The sequence below is a fragment of the Rhinolophus hipposideros genome, assembly GCF_964194185.1.
Source record: "Rhinolophus hipposideros genome assembly, chromosome: 1".
Lineage (NCBI taxonomy): Eukaryota > Metazoa > Chordata > Mammalia > Chiroptera > Rhinolophidae > Rhinolophus > Rhinolophus hipposideros.
Genome location: NC_138047.1, coordinates 78,201,746 through 78,225,179, shown reverse-complemented (window position 1 = coordinate 78,225,179; position 23,434 = coordinate 78,201,746). Strand labels below are relative to the sequence as shown.

General features: G+C 33.2%; 1 protein-coding gene across 3 annotated transcripts in view; it reads right to left on the bottom strand.

Annotated features, from left to right (window-relative positions):
* The window catches only part of TET2 (tet methylcytosine dioxygenase 2), a 107,884-nt gene that overhangs the window by 16,241 nt on the left and 68,209 nt on the right, over positions 1-23,434 (bottom strand). The window contains exons 4-8 of one of the 3 annotated variants that reach the window (XM_081062345.1): positions 21,694-21,784; positions 20,215-20,308; positions 19,338-19,546; positions 4,877-5,027; positions 2,829-2,918 (exon numbers count right to left, since the gene is read on the bottom strand). In XM_081062345.1, the coding sequence (XP_080918471.1) occupies positions 2,829-2,918; positions 4,877-5,027; positions 19,338-19,546; positions 20,215-20,308; positions 21,694-21,784 (635 nt within the window). Of the gene's footprint in view, positions 1-2,828; positions 2,919-4,876; positions 5,028-19,337; positions 19,547-20,083; positions 20,309-21,693; positions 21,785-23,434 lie in introns of those variants that run through there. The other 2 variants (XR_013994158.1, XM_081062346.1) reach the window with 2 other exon arrangements.

Here is a 23,434-nt window from a genome sequence, read left to right as displayed (position 1 = left end):
ATGGCTGTTTTCTTGATCTCTAGACCATATTAAGACATATAGATGAACATTACCGATAGTATCTGCCATGCAATAAAAAACACCTTACCCATTCACAGCCATTGATTGATTTAATTTACATAGATATTACATCTATTTTTTTATGTATGAATGTATGTAGTATTTAAATTTTATTTTATTGTGATAAGAACACTAACATGAGCTCCACCCTTTTAACAAAATTTTAAATGTACAATACATTATTGTTGACTATAGGTATAAACGTTCAGATCTCCAGAGCTTATTCACCTTGTTTAACTGAAACTTCAGGCCCACTGATTAGGACATCTACTCATTTATGCATATATAAATATTGAAGCACATCTCAGGTTATGCCTCATCATCTTATTATAACTTAAAAATTTTGACTACCTTCATATTTTGGGTGCCCCAATTTGAGGAAATGCATAAAATATGCAAAAGAAAATGTAATAGGGTAGAATATAAATTCTTAGAAAATCAGGTGTGTATGAGACAGTCTATAATGACAATCAAAAAAGTAAAAAGAATATTAATTCTTTGTTACTCTCTCCCTTTCCCCAGTTAAAACCATTTGATTACTAGTACCTATAAAACAATTCATTCAACTGAAAATGGCCAAACTTGGAATCTAGCAACATAGACACCATTTTTATAGCTTGGTTTTTATTGTGTCCTCACCCAGAATTATTTTTTAATAGTTCCAAAACCTCATTTATTTTCTGTGGTACTGACTAAAATAGGTAAGTTTGTAAAATAATAGTTTTAATCCCACTATTATTAACACTGTTTAAAATAGTTCTCATAGACAGTCACATACATTTCTAAAAACCTAAGTTGTGAAACAAAACAACTTATAAACAGGCCATCATTATTAAATTTGCTTCCATTAAAAAAAAAAAAAAAAGAGTTGAGGTTTAGGAAAGTGTTAAAGTCCACAATGGAAACAAGAGTAGCTAAATCATTAATTAGGATCCATCCCATCTGGCCCTGCTATGTAAACTAATCTAATCCCATTAGTCTTCAATGCTAAGTAAATGTTTGCCAAATGTACTACTACCCTTCATACTTCCCCATACCACTTTCTGCTGTTTACTCTGCTCCATACCTTCTCGTCACCTCCAGCTTTTCTCCATCTGTCTCCCTCTTTCCCTTAAATCTTTAACCTCTCCTGCTCCATTGCTCCTACCCCTAGCACTTCACTGGTTTCTCTTCCTCCACTCACCCCTAAAATGTTGCTGTGTTCCAGAATCCCATCAGTATCATTAGCCCCTTCTCTTTGTCATCTCCACTCTGAAAAATGGCATTCACTCCTATGTATTTAACTTCAACTACTTCCTGCATTTTTGATAACTCCCAAATCTATAGTGGATTGTTCTCTTGATTTTCCATAATCTAGAGAAAATGGAATAAATTTAGATTTATTCCATCTACAGAATTTATTCCAATCTAGAGAAAATGGAATAAATTTAGATTTATTCCATCTAAATATTCTATGTAAAATCTAGCATGTCCAAAATGAAATTTATCATTTTCCGCTTCTCTCCCCCAAACATGTTTCCTCACTGACTCTTGATACTAGTTAATAGAACCACCTATCCAGTCCAGAAATTTGGTGGATCCCTCAAATTCTATTGTGTTCATCCTCAAATCCAACTGGTCACTAAGTTCTATAAGTTCTACCTCAAATATTTCACATACTTACGTACTTCCTTTTCTCTATCACTACTGCCATCTCTTCAAATTATAGAAGTAAAGTAAGCTATTGCAACCATTGGGCATAGATGTTAAGGTTCTAAATTAATCTTACACTAATCTAAGTTGTATTTCATTTATTTGGCTAGTTGAGTGGCCTTTTAAAAAAATTACATCATTTCACCCTCCCCCACCCTCAACACACACTTAACACTCCCTAATGGTAGCTTTCTTACCTACCAGGATAAAGTTCAAAGATCTTTATAGGACCTACAAGGACATTCTGACCTTACATCTGTACTCTCCTTTCAGGGAGAAACTTTTTGTTTTTTCAGAAATGTGTGCACACTTTTATCCTAGCTGTTTTCATATTATTCTGTAATTGCTATTTTACTTGTCTGTGTCTCCTGTAAAGAAGAAATTCCTTAAAGTCAGAAAGCCTACATTGCTCATCTTCATGTCCACTGTGGCTAAACACAGTGCCTGGTTTATAACAGATTTTCATTTAATGCTTTTGTGATAGATATTATTGAAACAGGAAAGACTTTAAAGTCTTTTGCCTCCTTAATGAGCATTTCTGAACAGATCACATAGCTTTCTAAAGAGGTACAGTCATAAAGTAGGAAAAATGTTTTTGCTTGGTTCATGGAGGCAAGACCAAAGGAAAAAAAAAAAGGAAAGATCTAGCAAAACATGGCATACCTGGACACATGTGTGTACATTTACAAAGTAGTATACCCATAACTTCATGTATGTAGACTTTCTATGAAAACGGTGATGAGGTAGTCAGAACCTGTAGCTTGGGCCACATAATTTTAATTAATCACCAGTGTCTGCTTACAGAGACAAAATTATTCGTATGAGAGCAAGATTAGTAGATATTGTGAGCCTTAAAAGCTCACAATATTTACGTATTACAAGACCAAAAATATGCTCTTTTTATGGTGTAATTTTTGTATACCAGAAACACAAGACCAGTGGCTTCAACGATTACAAAGAGGAAAAGTTAGAAAAATAAAGGAAAATATTTGCTTCAAAAATATTTGTGGAAGTAGGTAGGTAGGTCATCAATAAGTAAGTAAATAATTCCACTGTCAATAATTATTTAAACTTACCTGATTATTATATGCATCAGGTGCAAGTTTCTTGTATGTTGGTGCCATAAGAGTAGACAAGTTTTGTAAATGAGACTCCAGTTTCTCTTCCTGTATAAAATGAATAATTCTACATATTAAATTCTAAATCCATTCTCTCTGTATATGAGAGAAGCTATCAGATTCCGCACCCCACCCTCATATCTTGGATCCAAATAACTCTATAGTGTCTTTCTTATCAAACTAAACTAAAGCATCTTAACATGACTATTTCTATATATAGGCCATGCATTACCAGTTTTTGTTATTAAATATCTAGCACTTTGGCATTTTCATAAGATTAATCAACTTTCTACTTTACATGTAGATATTTGGTATTTTATAAATATAAGCTGATGTGGTAGTAGAGTTAGGAGAATGAGGCCACATGGTCTTAAAGAGGTCACATGCTCTCCGCCCTCTCTCATTATTATATGCATCAGGTGCAATAGCTGCCCAAGATGAGGTATTGAAAGGATTTGTTTGGTTTAATTTGTCTATTTCTAATCTTTGTACTTTTAAATATCTATTAAAATAGCATTTCAAAATGTGAAATGTTCTCTTTATATAACAACTAACAATTACTAGATTCAAATGTGGATCAAGTTTTCAGAACCAGAATGTGGTATATCTGAAGAACTTCGCAAAGTTTACTTGAAAGGAGAAATGTTCACTTACTCCCTTCCACCCAACAAAGAACAGATTTTTCAAAGTAATCTGCTTTTTAAAATTGTAGGTAATAACATTCAGTTGTTCTATTCATACTTAGAAACTCTCATTTCACATTGATATTTCTTTAAAAATCTTGGGAGACGTAACCACTTGGCACAAATGTACTTGTTCACATTTTAGGAGAGGAGGCTTCTGAGCAGAGCTTTCCTACCTTACCGAGGGAGGATGTTACTAGCCATTCCCTGGATTTGGTTTACATGAAATCTGGCTAGAGTGATAAACATTTATGAATTAGTGGTAAAAAGGTCTCCAGTATGGAAAATTAAAGTGGTTGACAGCATGCAAAATTGCTACTGTTTATTAAGCTTATTCGACATTCATGTTTTTTTTCTTATGAAAAGACATCTAGCACATTTAAGTAATAGAGTTTATTAAAAATATTATGATCCTTTGAAAAAAATTTTGTATCATGATTTCAAGAGTTTTTGCCCTTGATTAAACTTCCACTTATTATTATAGTCACAAATAATAGTTTACAAATTTTTCATTTAGAAGGACATATCAATATCATAATATCCATAGTATAACTATATTTCAATTGCATTTAAAATTTGAAAGATAATTATAAGGTTCACAGAGTCCCTAAAAATTTGTTTACATCTAAATGCCAAATATACTGAGGTTTTCTGATTATTCAGGTTAGCATACTCTAAAATACATGCTACCCCAAACTTGTTAAATTTGATACCAACCAGTGAGTTATATTTTGAGAAATATATATATTTTTGGCAAACAGACAAAAAACAGTGACTTCAGTGAGAAATCAATGTTCATTACTTTAATTATACATTTAAGATCTAAATATGTTTTAGTTACTGGAATGCATTCATTATAGTAACTTAAACTATCCAATCTCATGGTGTGAAAATGTGACTAGAAATGTTCTTTTCTGAAGTGTCAGTCATGAACATGACTTCTATTATTCAGGTTCAAAGGATGAAAGTTTTAACACCGAAGTGTTAACATTTAGTTTTAATACTGAAATAACAGCTGTTTAAAACTCTGCAATTAACATAAAAGATAAGGAAAAAATATAAAAGGCCCATAGGTAAGAAGAGTTTATGTTGCTCAGATTGTATCTATTACTTTGGCATAACATGGTTATTATGCTAACTTAATAAATTATTATAATGTATCTACAGTTTAGCAAAAATTTTGTTGATTCATCTCCAATATGAAATTCTTTGTTAATGAGTGTTTAATGGGGCATGTCATATTTTTCACCTGAGCTCATCAATTCTCATCATATGATCTCATCAATGAAAATAAAGAGATTACATATCAAGAAGTAAACAAACCTCCTTTGGGTCATCCCCAAGCAGCTTAAATTTTCTTGGTATCTTGCTTCTGGCAAACTTACATCCATTGTAATACATGCTCCACGAACAACCAAAAGAAAAGGAGGCACCACAGGTGTCTGGGTCCAGCCCTTGACAGGCACAGGTTCTCCTGAGAAATCAAAGAACCAAGTTTATAGCTATGGATAGCCTTACCTAGGACGCCAATTTCATATTCTGGGTGTCAACACGTAATAAATGAGTGCAAATCAGTTTTCAATGACGTCTAATCTAACCTTATATTACGTTGTGCCATAATCACTATCAGAAAATAACTATTTAATTGACTTTAAAACACAATTTAAGCAAAGTTTTTGTAATATAATGCATAGAAAAGTACACATAATTTTACAGCTTGCAAATACTCACAAATGAAATACCTGAGTAGCATCCCAACAAAGAAACAAAACATATACTTGCACCCCAGAATTTCCTCTTAATGTCTTCCTTCCAGGCATTGTCCCCTTAACAGTAACTCTATCAGAAGAGATTAGTTTTGCCTATTTTGTTACACACCCACACACAACTTTGTCTATTTTATACTACATATAGGATACTATATACCTACCGATACTATAGTGTGTATGTGTATGTATACCTATATATGTATATATATATAGTTTTGCCTATTAGTATAAAAACACTAAAAATACTAGTGTTAAATATATAGTACAAAAATAGGCAAACTGTGTATGTACATACAGATACACACACATATACAAGCACACATATGTATATGGAATTGTATAGTATAAGCTTAATTGTGTCTTGCTTCTTTTGTTCAACATTACGTTTGAGATATCAATCCATATTGTTGCATGTGTTGTACTTTATTCAGTAAGTACAATTTTCCATCATGTAAACATGCCACAAATTAACCATTCTACTATTGATGGGGATTTGAGTGCTTTCTAGTATTTAGCTATAATATAGTATTGAAGCTTTACAGGCCAAGTCAAATATATCCTAAGAGCAATAGCAGACAAGCAAAAAACCAAAACAAAACATGATAAAACAACACACTAGAAGAACTATATTCAGCACGTATTTTTTTCAGCTCTACTGAGGTATAATTAACAAATAAAGTTGAAAGATATTTAAAGTATACAAAGTGATGGTTTGATATATATATGCTTCATGAAAGGATTCCTCCATCGAGTTAACACATCCTTTATTTCATATATTTAACATTCTGTGTGTGTGGAAAGAACATTTAAGATCTACGCTCTTAGGAAATTTCAAACATATCATACAGTTTATCAATGATACTCACCATGTTATACATCAGATCCTTAGCACTTATTCGTTTTATAACTGAAAGATTGTATCCTTTTATCAACCTCTCCCTAGTTCCCCTGCTCTTCAGCCTCTTGGAACCAGTTTTCTACTCTTTGTTTCTATGAGTTCAACATTTGTTTTGGTTTTGATTCCATACATAAATGACACTATGCAGTATTTGTTTTTCTCTTTGTAGCTTATTTCAGTTAGCATAAGCCCTCCAGGTTGCCCATGTTGTCACAAACATCAGGATTTCCTTTTTTAAGGCTGAATAGTATTTGCATATACATGGTGTGTGTGTGTGTGCGTGCACGCATGTGTACGCACACGCACGTACACAAATACATCTTCTTTACCCGTTATCAGTTAATGGCCACTTAGGTTGTATCCACACTTCGGTTTTTCTGAATAATGCTGCAATGAACATTGGAGTACAGGTATCTCATTAAGATAATGATTTTATTTCCTTCAGACATATACCCAGAAGTGGATTGCTGGATTACATGGTAGTTCTATTTTTAGTTTTTAGAGGAATCTCCATACTGTTTTCTTCTATAGTGCCTATACCAGTTTACATTTTAACCAACAGTGTATGAGTTTCCCTTTTCTCCACATTCTTGCCAGCATTTGTTATCTGTTATTTTCCTTGATAATAGATATCTTAACAAGTATGAAGTGATATTTCGTTGTGGTTTTGATTTACATTTCCCTGATGATTAGTGATGAGGTGCACTTTTCATGTACCTATTGGCCATTTGTATGTCTTGTAAACAAAAATTTCTATTCAAGTCCTTTGCCCAAATTGGTTTTTGTTTTTTTGCCATTGAGTTCTATGAATGCCTTGTACATTTTGGATATTAATCTCTTATTGGAAATGTGGTTAGCAAACATTTTCTCCCATTCCATAGGTTGCCTTTTCATTTTGTTGACGGTTTCCTTTACTGTGCAGATGCTTTTTAGTTTGATGTAGTCACACTTGTTTAATTGGCTTTTGTTGTCTTAGCTTTTGTTGTCAAATCCAAAAATCATTGTCGAGACCAATGTCAAGAAACTTATCCCTGAAGGGATTCAAAACGGAACTTCTCAAGATGTGCAACTTTGGCATGTGAATTATTTTGAAAGGCAATAAAGATCTTGTGGGCTCACAAGAAATTTTTATCTCTCCCTTAAAGAATTTAAATTAGGGCACTTGCCCATAACAAGAGTTATCACCAGAAATAATTTTTATGACTTATACATAGAGCAGGGCAAACTTCTAATTACTGAACATCTGCTCTTATGGTCTGTTGTACAAATCATCTTCCTGTGTTCTGAAGCCCCAAGGTGATTTAACACTTTTCCTTTCTGTCTCTGACTCATGTATGTGGAGTTTAAGTTGGTTATTTTCTCTTGTTAATCTGTCTCATGTCAATTCAATTATTAGACAACATAGAAGAATCTAGAATGATGGAGGAAAGTTTCTTCTCCCTCCACACCTCCTATGCTTACTTCTAGGAGTTTTACAGTTTTGGGTCATATGTTCAAAACCATAATCCATTTTGAGTTGAATTTTGTGTATAGTATAAGACAGGGGTCCAATTTCATTCTTTTGCATGTGATATCTAGATTTCCCATCACCGTTTATTGAAGGCACTATCCTTCCCCCACTCTATAGTCTTGGCTCCTTTGTCAATATTAGTTGACCATATTTGCATGAACTTATTTCTGGGCTCTGTATTCTGTTCTGTTGATCTATGTGTCTTTTGAGGCTAGCACCATACTGTTTGATTATTAGAGCTCTGTAATATAGTTTGTATTCAGGAAGTGTGATGACTCCAGATTTGTTCTTTCTTCTCAAGATTGCTTTGACTATTCAGGGTCCTTTTTAGTTCCACACAAATTTCAGGATGATTTTTTCCTATTACTGTGAAAAATGCCACTGAAAACTGGATGGGGATTGCACTGAATATATAGATTTCTTTAAATAGTATGGGCATTTTAAGAATATTAATTTTTCCAAGCCATGAACACAGACTATATTTCCATTTATTTGTGTCTTCTTCAGTACCTTTTCATTAATGTCTCTCTCTCTCTCTCTTTTTTATTTTTGCTTTTTTTGCAAGAGTTAAGTTTTCAGCATAAACAGAACAGAAACTCTTTAAATATGGTGACCAGGGAGTACTACATTCAGTTACGTCCAAACCCCACGTGCACAGTGTTCACTGCAGGAGTTTTCAGTGCACATATCTTTCACCTCCTTAGTTAAATTTATTCCTAGGTATTTTATTTCATTTTATGATATTATAAATGGATTGCTTTCTTAATTACTCTTTCTGTTAATTCATTGTTAGTGTATAGGAACACAACTGACTTTTGTATATTGATGTATCCTGACACTTCATTGAATTTGTTTATTATAAGTTTTTTAAAAGGTAATTTTTAGGGTTTTCTGTATATAGATGGTGCCAAAAAATGTATATAAATTTTAAGAAAGGAAAACTATTAAAATGGTAATATTCAACATATACCAATTACAAAAGATGAATACAAGTCACGTTTGACTTCTGCAATTATAAGAGGCACTCAAAATGGTTACCATCAGCATCTAGAAACTTCTGTTTATGGTGAACTGCTTGAGCAACACAGACCAAAGTGTCCACTCATGTACATTTTTTGGCACCTCCAGTATAATATCATGTCATCTGCCAATAGTGATGGTTTTACTTCTTCCTTTCTAATTTGTGTGCCTTTTATTTCCTTTTCTTGCCTGATTACTCTGGCTAGTATTTCCAGTAGTATGTTGAATAAAAGTGATGAATGGAGCCATTTTTGTCTTGTTCCTGATCTCAGAGAAAAAACTTTCAGCTTTTGATCATTGAGTATGATATTAGCTGTGGCATTTTCATATTTACTATGTTGAAGTACATTCTTTTTATAATCAGTTTTTTTTGTGTTTTTCTCTTGAAAGGATGTTAAACTTTGTGAAATGCTTTTCCTGCATCTATTAAGATGATCATATGATTTTTATCCTTCATTTCGTTATATGGAGTATTGCATTGATTGATTGGGTATTTTGAACCATTCTTGCATCCCAGTCAATCACGGTATATGATCCTTTCAATATATTATTGAACTTGGTTCATTAATATTTTCTTGAAGACTTTTGCATCTATGTTCATCCGGGTTATTGGCTGGTAATTTTCTTTTCTTGTAGTGTCCATGATTTTGGTATCAAATTTTGGTATCAGGGTAAGGCCGGCCTTGTAAAATGAGTTTGTAAGTCATCCCTGCTCTTCAATTTGTTGGAAGAGTTTGAGGAGGACTACTGTTAAATCACCTTTAAATGTTTGGTAGAATTCACTATTGAAGCAAACCCTCTGGTTCTGAACTTTTCTTTCTTATGAGGTTTCTGATTATAGATTCAATATCCTTACTAGTAATTGGTCTGTTAAGATTTCCTATTTCATCATGATTCAGTTTTGGTAAGTTTTATGTTTCTAAAAATGTATCAATTTCTTCCAATTTGTTGGTATATAACTGTTCATAATATTCTCTATGATCCTTTGTATTGGCATGGTATCAGTTGTAATGTCTTGTCTTACACTTATTATTGTGAATATTTGAGTCCTCCCCCTCTCTCTATTTTTTCCCCCATTATTTAAAAAAGCTCTTAGTTGCATTCATTTTTTTCTATTTTCTTTTTGGTCTCTATTTCATTTCTTTTCACTCTGATCCTTGTTATTTCCTTACTTCTGCTAACTTTGGGCTTAGTTTATTGTTCTTCATCAGGTTCCTGGAGATGTAAAGCTATTTGAGATCTTTTTTTCCCTAAATGTAGGTATTTATAATAGTTTCTTCTTAGAACTACTTTTCCTGCATTCCAAAAGTTTTGGCATGTTTGTCTCAACATATTATTTTTTTGAATAGATTTCTGTCCCTTTCTCTCCTCTTCTTCTAGGACCCCTTTAATGGTCCTCATGGTGTCCACTAAATCCCTTCAGTTGTCTTCACTCTTTTTCATGTTTTTCTCCTCTGATTGGATACATTCTACTGCCCTGTGCCCTGCTTTTTTTTTTTTTTTTAATTTCAGTGAGTCTTTTCTTTCTTTTCTTTCTTTTTTTTTTACTGCGGAACTCCTACAGTAAAATTTTCAATTTATTTATCTATTCTTCAGTTTTGTAATTTCTGTTTGGTACATTTTAATATTTTCTCTGTTGAAATTCTCATTTTGTTCATGCATTGCTCTCCTGACCTCATTGAACATCAACAGTCTTTAGTAGTAATAATGTTATTTTGAAATTACCTCTCTATATTGTGACATGAGATCTTGTAACGTCAAAGAAAGCACAATAATTTCAGTGTAAGATAAAAGAGAAGTGTAAAAGATAAGTAAAATATCCTGTAATCTTAACTATGTAGGAAATGATGGCATGAACTCATGATTTGAGCTAAAAAGCTCAAATTTTCTCTTTCTAAAAGATAACTACTTCCTATGTGTGCCCACTAAAAATGCCCAAATGCAATATCCAGTAGCAATGAGCACATTTGGACACAGATTCTGATCTCTAAATATCATTTCTCATGAAAATGAACATAAGTTAAAGTCCATGAGTTAGTAATGATAACAAAAAGAGAGAACTAGTTAATCATTTTTGTATGATTACTAAAGCACCAAATCACTATTTGGAAGTTTCACAGCTAAATATACCATGAAATTTATTCTGTCATTTGTTTACATGCTATATTTAATGGTACCCTAACAGTTAGTAATGAGAAGTTCTTTAAAGAATTCCAACTAATAAATACAAAAAGAATGTTACAATTAGAAATTTTATCATTTTACATATGTCAGCAAAGATGGAAGAATAAGAATCTCTGAGCGTTCTCTCCACCATAAAAGCAATGAGAATAGTGGTAAATATTGTCAGAATCAACTTTTGAGAAATCTGGAAATTAACAAAAGGCTCACAGCTTTCCAGGAGCATTCATTCAAGAAAAGCAATGGAATTTCCATAAGAAGAGTAAGTCTTGTGGTGTTTTAATTTGACCTATTCCTATGGTCCCCAACAGCCTTGAAAACCAATAGCTTTCATTTATGCATACCAACATATGCACACTGAGAATTCCTGAAATAAAGGAGGGAGAGTAAGACAGTATGGAACAGAAAGACTATTTGAATAAACAATGGACCCCAAATTCCCAAATTTGATGAATAACATTAATCCACATAGTCAAGAAGCTCAACCAACTGCAAACAAAGTTCTCTATACCTAGAAGCATCATTATCAAGTTGTTAAAAGCCAAAGAGAAAGATAAAATCTTGAAAGCAGCAAGAAAGAAAAGTAACTCATCATGTACAACAGTTTCAATATGCTGATGTTTCAACAGCTAATAACTCATCAGAAACAATGGAGACTAGAAGGCACTGGATGACATATTAAAGTGCTGCAAGTAAAAGACTGTCAACTATGAATTTCTATATCTAGTAAAACTACCCTTCAACAATAAATCATAAGTTAAGAAATTCCTTGATAAATAGTGTGAGAGCATTTATTGCTATTAGGCCTGCCCTACAAGAAATACTAAATGGAGTCCTACAGGATGAAAGGAAGGATACTATTCCTGACAGTAACTTGAACCCACATGAAAACAAAGAACACCAGTAAAAGTAAAAACACAGGTAAACGAACAAACCTTATGTATGTGTTTTTTTGTTTTTAACTTTTTCCTCTATTTAATTTAAAGGCAACTGCATGAAGCAATAATTATAAAGCTGTTAATGCACACACAATGTATAAAACATAATTTGTATAACAATAATAGAACAACAGAAGAGGAGGGAATGGAGCTATGTAGGAAAAAAAGTTTCTGTATACTATTGTAATTAAATTGGTATTACTCCAAATTAGGTTGTTATAAGTTAAGATGTTACCTGAAACCTCCAGGGCAACCACTAAAAATATAACTTACAAAAAATGAAATGATAAGGAAATTGTAATGGTACACTGGAAAATATCTATTGAATAAAAAATAAAGCAGTAATCAAAGAACAGATAAATAAAAGAGACATATAGAAAACAACAGTAAATCGACAGACATAAATCCAGCTTCATTTGTAATGACATTTTATGTATATGGATTAAATAATAAAATTAAAAGGCAGAGACTGAATAAATGGATTAAAAAACACAATCCAATTATATGTTGCCTACAAGACACATGCTTTAGTTTCAAAGATGCAAACAGGCTGAAAATAAAAGGATGGAGAAAGAGATGTGCAAATAGTGACCAAATTGGAGTAGCTAAACTGGTATCAGACAAAACAGAATTTAAGATAATATTATTGTCTTGATAATAAGTACAACAAACAAGTATATTTTACAATAATAAAAGGGCCAATCCATCAAGAAAATGTAAAAATTGTAAACACATATGAACCTACAGAGCACCAAAATATGTGAAGTAAAAAATGACGGAATTAAAGGGAAAAATAGATAATTCAATAGCCTGCTTTCAATAATGGCTAGAACAAGTACACAGAAAATCAAGGAGAAAATAGAAGAGATGAAAAACACTGTAAGTCAAATAGAATTAATAGACATCTAGAGAACACTCCACCAAAGAACAGCAGTCTTCTCAAGTGTACATAGAACAGTCTCCAGGATAGACTTTATCAGATCATAAAACAAGTCCAGCTAAATTTAAAATAGTCAAAATAATGCAAACTATGTTCTCTGTTATCAGTGGAATAAAATTATGGATGACAAGAAGCAGAGTTAGGTAATTAATCAATTTGTGGAAATAATACACTCCTAAATAATCAGTGAGTCAAAGAAAAAATAAGGAAAAGTAGAGAACATTTTTTGAGAAATGAAAATGAAAAGTTAACATGTCAAAATTTAATGCAATGTAGAAATCTTAGAGGGAAATTTATAGCTTTAAACATCTAAAAAAAAAAAAGAAATTTAGGAAAAGAGCAAACTAAACCCAAAGCAAGCAGAATGAAGAAAATACTAAAGATTACAGGATAAACAATAGAGAAAAATAAAAGAAATCAGGTTAGTTCTTTGAAAAAAAATCAACGAAAGTGACAAAACTAGACTAAGAAAAAAAGAGAAAAGACCCAAATTATTAAAATTAGGAATGAAGAAGAGGACAATACTACTGAACTTATAAAAAGCATTATAAGAGAATACTGCAGCAATCATCAAATCATCAACAACTTAGATACCTACACGAAATGGACAAATTCCTACAAAGACAAAGTACTTAAACTGCCTCAAAAAGAAATAGGTAATCTGACTAGACCTACAACAAATTAAAAAATTGAATTAGTAATCAAAAACGTCATAAAGATAAGTCCAGGAGTATATGACTTTGCTGGTGAATTCCACCAAACATTTAAAGAATTAGCCCAAATCTTTTACAAATTCTTACATAAAATAGAAGAGGGAACACTTCTTAATGCATTTTATAAAGCCAGCATTACCCTGATACCAAAAAGAAAAATATAACAAGAAAACTACAGACCAATATTCCTTATCAATATAGATGCAAAAATCCTCAATACAATACCAGCAAAGAGAATCCACCAACATATAAAAAATTATATATTATGGCCAACTAAGATTTATCCCAGAAATGCATTGTGATGCAATGTACACACAAAAAAAGAGAAAGAAATCAACAAACTAAAAGGATGAGAACCTCATGATCATCTTACTAGATGCAGAAAAAGCATTTGAGAAAAGTCCAACACCCATTCATGATAAAAAATTACCAAGCAAACTAGGATCAGAAAGAAACTTTCTCCACCTCATAAAGAGCATCAACAGAAAACAACAACAAAAACTACAGGTAACATCATATTTAATGGTGAAAAACTGAAAGTTTTCCCCCTAAAATCAGGAACAAGACAAAGATTTTTGCTCTTGCCAATTCTGTTCAGTATCTAGTAGTAGGTTTTAACCAGGGAAATTAGGCAAGAGAAATAAAGATTGGAAAGGAAGAAATTAAACTATCTCTATTTGTAGATGATATGATCTTAAATGCTGTAAATTCAAAAGAATCTACAAAAAAATAGCACTAATAAACTAGTTCAGTAAGTTTGCAGGATACTGTGTTAATATATAAAAATCAACTGTATGACTGTATAGTGGCAATGAACAATCCAAAAATGAAATCAAAATAATTTCATTTAAAATAGCATCAAAAAAGAATAAAATATTTAGAAAATTAAAAAGTACAGAACTTGTACACTGAAAAGCATACATCACTGAAAGAAATTAAAGACCTAAATAAATGTGAAAACATCTGTGTTAATAAATTGGAAGAAAATGTTAAGATGTTAATACTCCCCAAATTGGTCTACTGATTGAACAGAATTCCTGTCAAAATCCCAGATGGGGAAATTGACAGTTGATCCTAAAATTCATAGGGACACGAAAAGGACTCAGAGTAGCCAAAGCAGTCTTATAAAACAAAAACAGTTGGAAGACTTAAAATGTCTCAATTTCAAAACTCACTACAAAACTACAGTAATCAATACTGGCTTAAGACTAGATATGTATATTAATCAAATAGAAGTAAGATCAAAATAACCCATACATCTTTGTCAATTAATTTTCAACAAGGGTGAAAAAAACATTCAATGAAGGAGAAAACAGTCTCTTCAACAGATAGTACTGACAGAACTAGATAGCTACGTGCTAAAGAATGAAGTGGACTCATGTCATATCATAAAATTAACAGTGATAAAAGAACTAAAGGTTAAGAGCTAAAACTATAACACTTAGAAAAAAACGTTGGTGTAAATCTTCAAGACATTGAATTAGGCAATGTTTTCTCAGATATGACACTAAAAGTACAAGCAATTAATTTAACAAACAGATAAGTTTGATTTAATCAAAACTGAAAACTTTTGTGCTTCGAGGACATTGTCAAGAAACTGAAGAGACAGCCTACAGAGTAAGAAAAACTATCTGCAAACCATGTAGCTGATAATGTTCTAGTATCCAGAATATAACTCTTACAACTCAAAAAACAGTTTAAAAATGAGCAAAGATTTAAGTAGGTATTTCTCCAAAAAAGACATATGAATGGTGAAAAGCACATGAAATAATGCTTGACATCATAAGTCATTAGGGAAATGAAAATCCAAACCATGAGGAGATACACTTCACAACCACTGGGAGGGCTATAATAATAAAGACAGATGATAACTAGTTTTGGTGAGGATGGAAAAACACTGGAACCTCCATATATTGCTGGTAGCATTGAAAAATGGTGAAGCTGCTTTGGAAAACCGTTAGTTCCTCAAAAAGTTAAACATTAGAATTACCATATGACCACCAATATCACTCCTATGTATGTACCAAAGCGAACTGAAAGAGTATGACCATACAAAAACTTTTACACAGGTTTTCATAGCAGCATTATTCATAATGAGCAAAAAGTGGAAACAATCCAAATGTCCCTTAACTGAAAAATGGATAAAGAAAATATGGTCTATATATATAACGGACTCTATTCAGCCATAAAAAGAAATAAAGTACTGATTAATGTTATGATGTGGATGAACCTTTAAAACATTATGCACAGTAAAAGATACCAGACAGAAAGGCCAAATATTGTATGATTCCACTAATATGAAGTGCCCAGAATAGGTACATCTATAGAGACAGAAAGTTGATTAGTAGTTGACATTTAGGGGAGAGGAGAATTTGAAGTGACTGCCTAATGGGTATGGGGTTTTCTTTTGAGAGTGATGAAAATGTTGTACAACTTTGTGACTATACTAAACCACTGAACTGTATACTTTAAAAGGGTGAATTTTACGGTATATGGATTATGTCTCAAAAATATATCTACAAAACAAGTTGGAGTGACTTCAAAGTGGTTTCCTACATGAAGTGGCTACCAACAGGCTTTTTTATTTCTTTAGGGGGCTTTCAAATATTGTTAGAATTGGCAGGGCAGCCTCATTTTAACATGGCACAGAATTTGGCTCATGGTTAAAGGACAAATCAGTGGAGCAATTGTAATAAAAAAATTCATGGACATAACAGATTTTTAAAAACATTCTCAACCTTTGGACTTGTGACAAAAATTAAGAATTAGACTACTTATTCAAACTTATGTAAGTATAGAAAACCTAGCAAAATAAATTAAATGTATGTAACAATTAAATTCATGCAACATCAAAAACAAGATTATCAATTTGTAAACTCTTAACAAAATAATGGAAACAAGCAATGATCATCAGTGGATGCTTTCACCATTAAGTGAAAGTTTTCTGGGAAACTGTATGATTGATGAATCAAGCTGACAACTCCTAAACTAACTGAACACTATTACCATCACTAGAAATGGAACAAAGCAGACGTATGTCCCTCTTCACGGGTAAGAACTAGGATTACTTCATCACCACTTATGAAGCATTTTTGCCAATATGTACATACATGTATACATATGGAACTTATTGAAGTCTCTAACTACGAGTGTACAGAAGACGACACTGGGGATAGAGGAGCAAGTTAAATAAAACAACTGTGCAATCAGCCAATTTCAGAATGTGGGAAATCTTACAGAGCAAATGATACAATCTCTTTAACAAATACATTCATAAAAAAGAGAGGAGGAACTATATATATATATATATATATATATATATATATATATATATATATATATATATATATATATATATATATATATAAAAGAGGTTTGTGAATCATATAACTTATCTTCCAAACTGGGACACTTCTGAGAACGAAAGAAAGTTCGAGTAACAATTATGCTAGACAGGTATGAACTGGGACCACTCTGCTCAAAGCCCTCAATCAAATGCAAAGTATGGACTCTTCTCAATATCTTTTTACATTCATTCCTTCCTTCATTCATTCACTCACTTATTATTTGGAAAAGGATCCAATTGGAATTTGAACATGATCTGAACATCAAACAATATTAAAGAATCATTGTCAATTCAAAGATGAATGATAATGACACTGCGACTAAGTTTTTGTAAAAAAAGAAAAAACAAAAGTCCTCATCTGTTAGATACACACACTGAAGTGTCCACAGGTGAGATGATACAGTACCTGTGAGGATGGAGTGGGGTAGGAAGTATGGGGAAAAGTCAGTGAAACAGTATTGGTAAAATGTTTACAAATACTGAAGCTGTGTGATGGGCCCATGGGGATTCGTTATACTACACTTCTCCATTTACGTAATGCTTGAAAATTTTTATATGAACTTTCTTTAAAACTTCAATATCACCCAGCATGGCAGAAGGCATTTCTGGCTTTGACTTTCTTATAATGACAGATATACTCCCACAACTCTTACTTGCCAAAAAAATATTGGTTAGGCTTAGTCATAAAATGGAAATCTCAAAGGGAAATCTTTAAAGGAGAAACAGCTGGTTTGGCTCAAAGGAAATGTAAAACTCCATTTTTGACTTTCCCACTGAAAGCTGCTCTCAGAGTTCTTTCCTGAGACTCACAGTGGGTGGCTATGGTGCGTGTGGGCACTGGGATTGGTAAGGACTCAGTGAAGAGGTTCACACGGCCCTTGAACCTTAAACTGAGTCAGCAGCCCCAATGTGAGATTATCCGCTGTTCTTGGCACAAGTCATAGTTAAAAAACAAAAGCAAACAAACAAAAAAACACAGAAGTATACTGAATTTCTTAGAAAAAGACTATTACCAACATGAGCGCAACATGCCTTAACTTCAATTTTCATTCTGGTTAAAGGAGAACATTTTTAAAGGAGGAAGAAGGGACATTAGGGTAAACTGAATATTATTTTATACCTAAAGCAGTCCATCATAAGTTTATGAGTCATGTGTTATGAATCAGCAACTTCTACCTTCCACCATATCATCTGTAAAAGTGAATTTATGGAAGTGAGGTACATACCATGACATTTTTAGATTACATCTACTATAGAAAGCCAAGTAACACTTCCTAAAAAAGTAACTTTTCTAAAAAGATTATTTATAGTTGATTTACACTACCTCATGACCCAGAGAAAAGAACCTATGTTAACATAAAGTTAGTAAAACCATGCCAGTTAGAGTAATAGCCAGCAAAAGAACAAATTTGGTTAATAATGAGATGTTGCAATGAGCAGCATAGTATTTCCATAAGCTCAGTAAACTATTTTGTAGTTTAGTGAACACAGAGGAAAGGAGACGAAAGGAAGAAATGCAAAATTAAAATTATTTTAGAACCAACTGTGAATAAAATAAGTATTGTAGGATTTCAGTGTAGCATGGTGAATTTTCCTATATTGTTTGAATGTTATACAAGAATAGCATAGCAGAGGAATAATAGTAATAATAATAATAATAATAGTAATAATAACGAAGCTTTCTCCAAGTGAAGACTTAAACTTCCTATAAATTGAGAGGGTTAAAAACAAACAAAATCCACAAACAGAAACATACTAACACTTGGATGCACTGAATATATGTAACGGCATAACCCTGCTGTTCTATTCCAAATATTTATATGCCTGGAAAGTAATACATATGCATAGCCACTAAATTCTCGCTTATTCAGTAGTAGTAAAAATGGAAGCAATTTTGATTTCAATCGTGGAAATAATGAACTAGATTAAACAGAAGTCAAAATCAGTTTAGCTTTTCTTAAAAAAACCAAAAGATCAGTTTGGTTCTATGTAACTTCCACAGGCCTTGCTTTTCATGTTTGCTATATATATGAAGGTCCTTGACATGGAAATCCTAAAGTTTCTCACCAAACTTACTTTCTGTTTCAAATACTGCAACTTAGAAGTGCTGTCACTACCTACTAATGTGGCGACGAGGCTCACACAAGAGTTGTCATGTAGCGAGTGGACACACACGTGTTTTCAAGTTTATGGTATTGACTGAGTTCACGTGGGTACAGACATTCAGCCTTCCAGCAGGCTGCTCCTAACAAACGGCTCTACTGTATGAAGGTACAAAGCATTCGTTAATGAAATCACCTCAAACTGTCCATGTTCGCAAATACAACCTCCTATCACTGCATCACTGTGAAGAACACATTTCGGTCCCCATTTTCTAAATGTGAAAATGCAGGTTCAACTGTCTTCCCTCCAACCATGATCAGGCTTTCCTATGAGTGGAAAGAGAGGAGAGGCCCTGGCTTCACTTACTCTTCATTCAGGGCACACCGACGGTTGGTGAGGGTGCCATATTTCCTCAGCGTCTCAGTGAGCTCCGAGTAGAGTTTGTCAGCCAGAGATAGTGGGATTCCTTCCCACACCAGGATGAGAATCACAATCACTGCAGCCTCACAGGTGTGGCCAGCTCGCTCCCGCACCAAACACAGTAGCTTCTCCTCACTGCAGCTTCTGCGCACCACCTGTGCGGGTCACCATTCCACCCCAACGCCCCCCACCCCAACCAAAACAAAACAAGGGTCACTTGCAGCAGATGAGAGCATTAATTTATGTATGTATATTCTGTTCATGTCTGGGTCACAGTTAGGGTGCCATTTACCACCACCTGCAACTTGCCTTTTGCTGCCCATCTACAAAGCTGGGATTTAGCATGGGGTCAGAACCGAGAGACATGAAAGACTGCTCCTGCTCAGTGTTTAGCAGACTACTATACACCCAGTACAGTGGGGGCAATGCTCCCGGGATTAAAGCCAGAGCTAGATGGAAAATATGCAGGTCTCTTTCATAAAGTTCAAGGTTTTCATAAATGATAATATAAAGATTAACTGAAGGTAGGTAAAAGATTAAGAACCACTTCTTCACATTCCAGGGAGAATTATACGTTTAGCAGGCACTTTGAATGGACCTCCTCCTCACCATTAAATTCTTTCAATTAAATATGGTTAGCACATGATTTTAAAACTAATCTACCTTTATCTTAGGACATAATACATGATAAAATAGTTGTAAGCAATATTCCTTTAACTGGTATAAGTGATTCTTTGATGTGGTTAACCCAATTCTCAGGGTTAGATTAATGAATCAAAATACCCAAGACTGAAGACCAAAAGCTTTGTCAGGTCACACTTACCCATTTGGCAATAGGACATCCCTGAGAACTTTTGCCTTCTTTACCAGTATAGATGACTCTTTCAATCCTAATAGCTTTACCCTTCTGTCCAAACCTTAAAGAAATCCACAGAAACACACACACATAAAATTAGCAAATGAATCTAAGAGACATCCAAAACACTGAACATTTGTGCATAATTTTATGTTATGACCACATCCTGAGAAATGAATGGTTTAATTTATTTTTTAAAAATAAAAACAAGTCTAAGTCAAGCAAATTGGATAATCCACTTTAAGTCTTGTTTTACTTCAGTATCAAAATATACTGATAATTGTAACGAACCATTTTGAAATTCTACATTGGGTGACATTAATGGGAAAGCTTATTTTTGATACATGATTTCACAAAGCACAAAACTTTTTTAAGTTTACTAAATTCAGTCTTCTAAGATATACACTACTTGATTTTTGTCCTTTACTAAATTTAGCTATTTTAAAACTTAGGGAATCATAACAGATTTTAGTTAGAACTGTTCCTCAAAGAATCTCTCACATTATTAAAACGATGGCTGGAAACTTAACGAGTATCCAGCAATTCTGAAAATACAGGATAGTTCTAGAAATGGTTTATATTTTCCCTTATTACAAGACACTACTTACTACTTGCTAATAATAAAAAAAGGCACTAGATGATTATTTAGTGAATTTCTACATGCTAATTTAGAAATGAATCATTTGGAAATGGGGCAAGAATTATGCGGAACATGCCCTTGCTGTCCAGAATGTCTCCTAATGTATTTGAATGATAACACTGCCTACCTCTTAAAGAAAAGGCACCCTAGCGTAGTAACAGCTCAAGTGCTGTGGACACCTATATGAAAGCCTCTCTCTGCATTGATTATCTCTCGCTCTTAAGAGTCTTCTACATGCAGGAGTAACTGTGTAGATTCAGGTAAATACTGGCATACCTGTGACTGACAGTGAAAAAGAAAATGCAGCTGTAAATAGAATCTGTCTCCATTTCCAGTCAGTATATTACACTTGCCCCTTTGCTCATACTAAGGAACAACTTCCTTCGAGGTAGCTACTCCTTTACAACTCTAGATGAATTTAAGTCAACGGTTCCTTTCTTATACCACCTTTCCCCTCTCTTCCTCTTTGACACTTTATCCGCAAGTGGGAGCCAGAGTGGGGCCCCTCTTTGCCAGCACCCTTGTGCCTGGCAGGCTGGCTGGCTGGTTCTTGTTCATGCCTGGGTTTTCTGGCATCCATCTCAAAGTGGGCAGCCTGTGCCAGCTCGCAGACTATTAGTCCTGTCAAATATTGTGACTCTCTGGTGAATAGCACAGTGTGTAGTGTTGGCAACCCTGGAATAGCTAAGCCTACTAATAATTACTCAATTTACAATTGTTTACTGCTTTGTATGTGAAAGCTGGAAAAATTCTGACATATACAAAAGGATAAACGTTAATCTGCCCTGTGCCTTTGCGTTAATTACCTTTCTTCCATGATTTCTCTAATAGCTGCCACATTAGGACCTGCTCCTAGATGGGTATAAAAAGGACCTTCATCTTTTTCAATAATTTGCTCTGTTGAGATAATAGAAGATTATTATTATAGACCTCAATTATACTAAATATAAAGCCTACATCCACAAAGCTTATCCCCCAACTGCACATTAAGGGCCCTAATGTGACTTTACACATTTTTTTTCTTTAAAATGAGCAAATTGATGGACTAATCTATTAGAAAATGTGCAAAATAATTAAGTATATGTACATGCTGGCTGTTGGATAAAAATATGTTAAATTACATTTCAGATATGGGATAAGAAATTATTTTATAGCAAATAAGTGGAACTAAACAAGAAAACAGTGTGGGAATTATAATATATTATATGTAATATCAACTACAATCCAATTTTTTAAACTGGAAAAAAAATTTTTTTACAACTAACTAGAATCCTGCTTGCTACTTGGATGTTAATAGGTTAAAAATAAAAGTTCTGTCTTATCTCACCCCCAGGATATTGCTCAGTTTATTGTCAAGATACCTTTTTCTCTTCTTGTTTCTCCACAACATTTATTTACTCTGTTTTGAAAATAAAAACATTGAATCCAGACCAATATTTGTATGTACTTTAGAACAAGTTATGATGAGAGAAAATACTGGAGAGAGGGTCAGATAAAAGGAAGAGGCTCTTGAAAACTATTAGAGATGAAAAGGGAGGGCAGGAAGGGTTAGAGTGACAGGAGAAGGGAGTGAAGGCAATTATAACTTACCTAATAGTAACTATGACATGTGTGGCACTTTAGCCCAGTGAGGCAACCTAATAATACTAACCACTCACAAAGGGGCAGTAGTCATCCTCCCTCCATTCTTCTATAAAATGTGTGGGGTCCCATTGTAAGAGGAGCAACATGGGGTGGGTGGCCCATTAGCCACGTTACTTTGACATTTGTTTTTTTCAATGTCTTCTGTATCCAAGCTGAGTAGCTATAATTAAGATCTCCATACGTACATATGTATAAAATCTGCATTCATCAGCAAAATGTTTCCCTTATCCAACAGATCTATTACGTATCTTGAATTTTAACAAAAAGTGTTTTAAAAAAGGAAATGCCATATTTTCTATCAAAAAGATAAAACTTTAAAAATAGAATCAAAATGAATATAAACAACAATATTTCAAGCGTATAAATGGAGAGAAGGCAACTTCATGAGTATTCAAAACTTCAGCAATGTAGTTTCCCAGTTCTTTGAGACTGAAGCTAATAATTTCTCTTTTATCTAGAAATTAATCTTGTAAAACTATTAATACATTCAATCCTGAATTAAAAAATATAAAAAGCTCCTACATTAGTTTGCATATGGCAATTATTTTCTCATTTTAATAGTTTAATAGTTTTTACTGCCTGGCTGTCTCTTCAGAAGATGATCTATAGAGAGTTAAATATATTGATTAGCCTAAAACAGACAACTTTATATTTTAAAGGGTTCGAATAGAGGAGGAAATGAATATGCACAATTGTTTTAATTTTTTCTGAAGAACTGAATATAAGTGAAGTTCTATTTTGCACAGCACAAGCATTTGTAATTTAAAGAGACGAGAAATGTAAGCTTCAAATTTTTATGCGCCTCTACAAATTGCTGCCAGACTCAAGATAAAAAAAAAAAAAAAAAAAAAAAAAAAAAAAAGAAAGAAAGAAAAAATCCCATATCTGAAGATAAATTGGCTA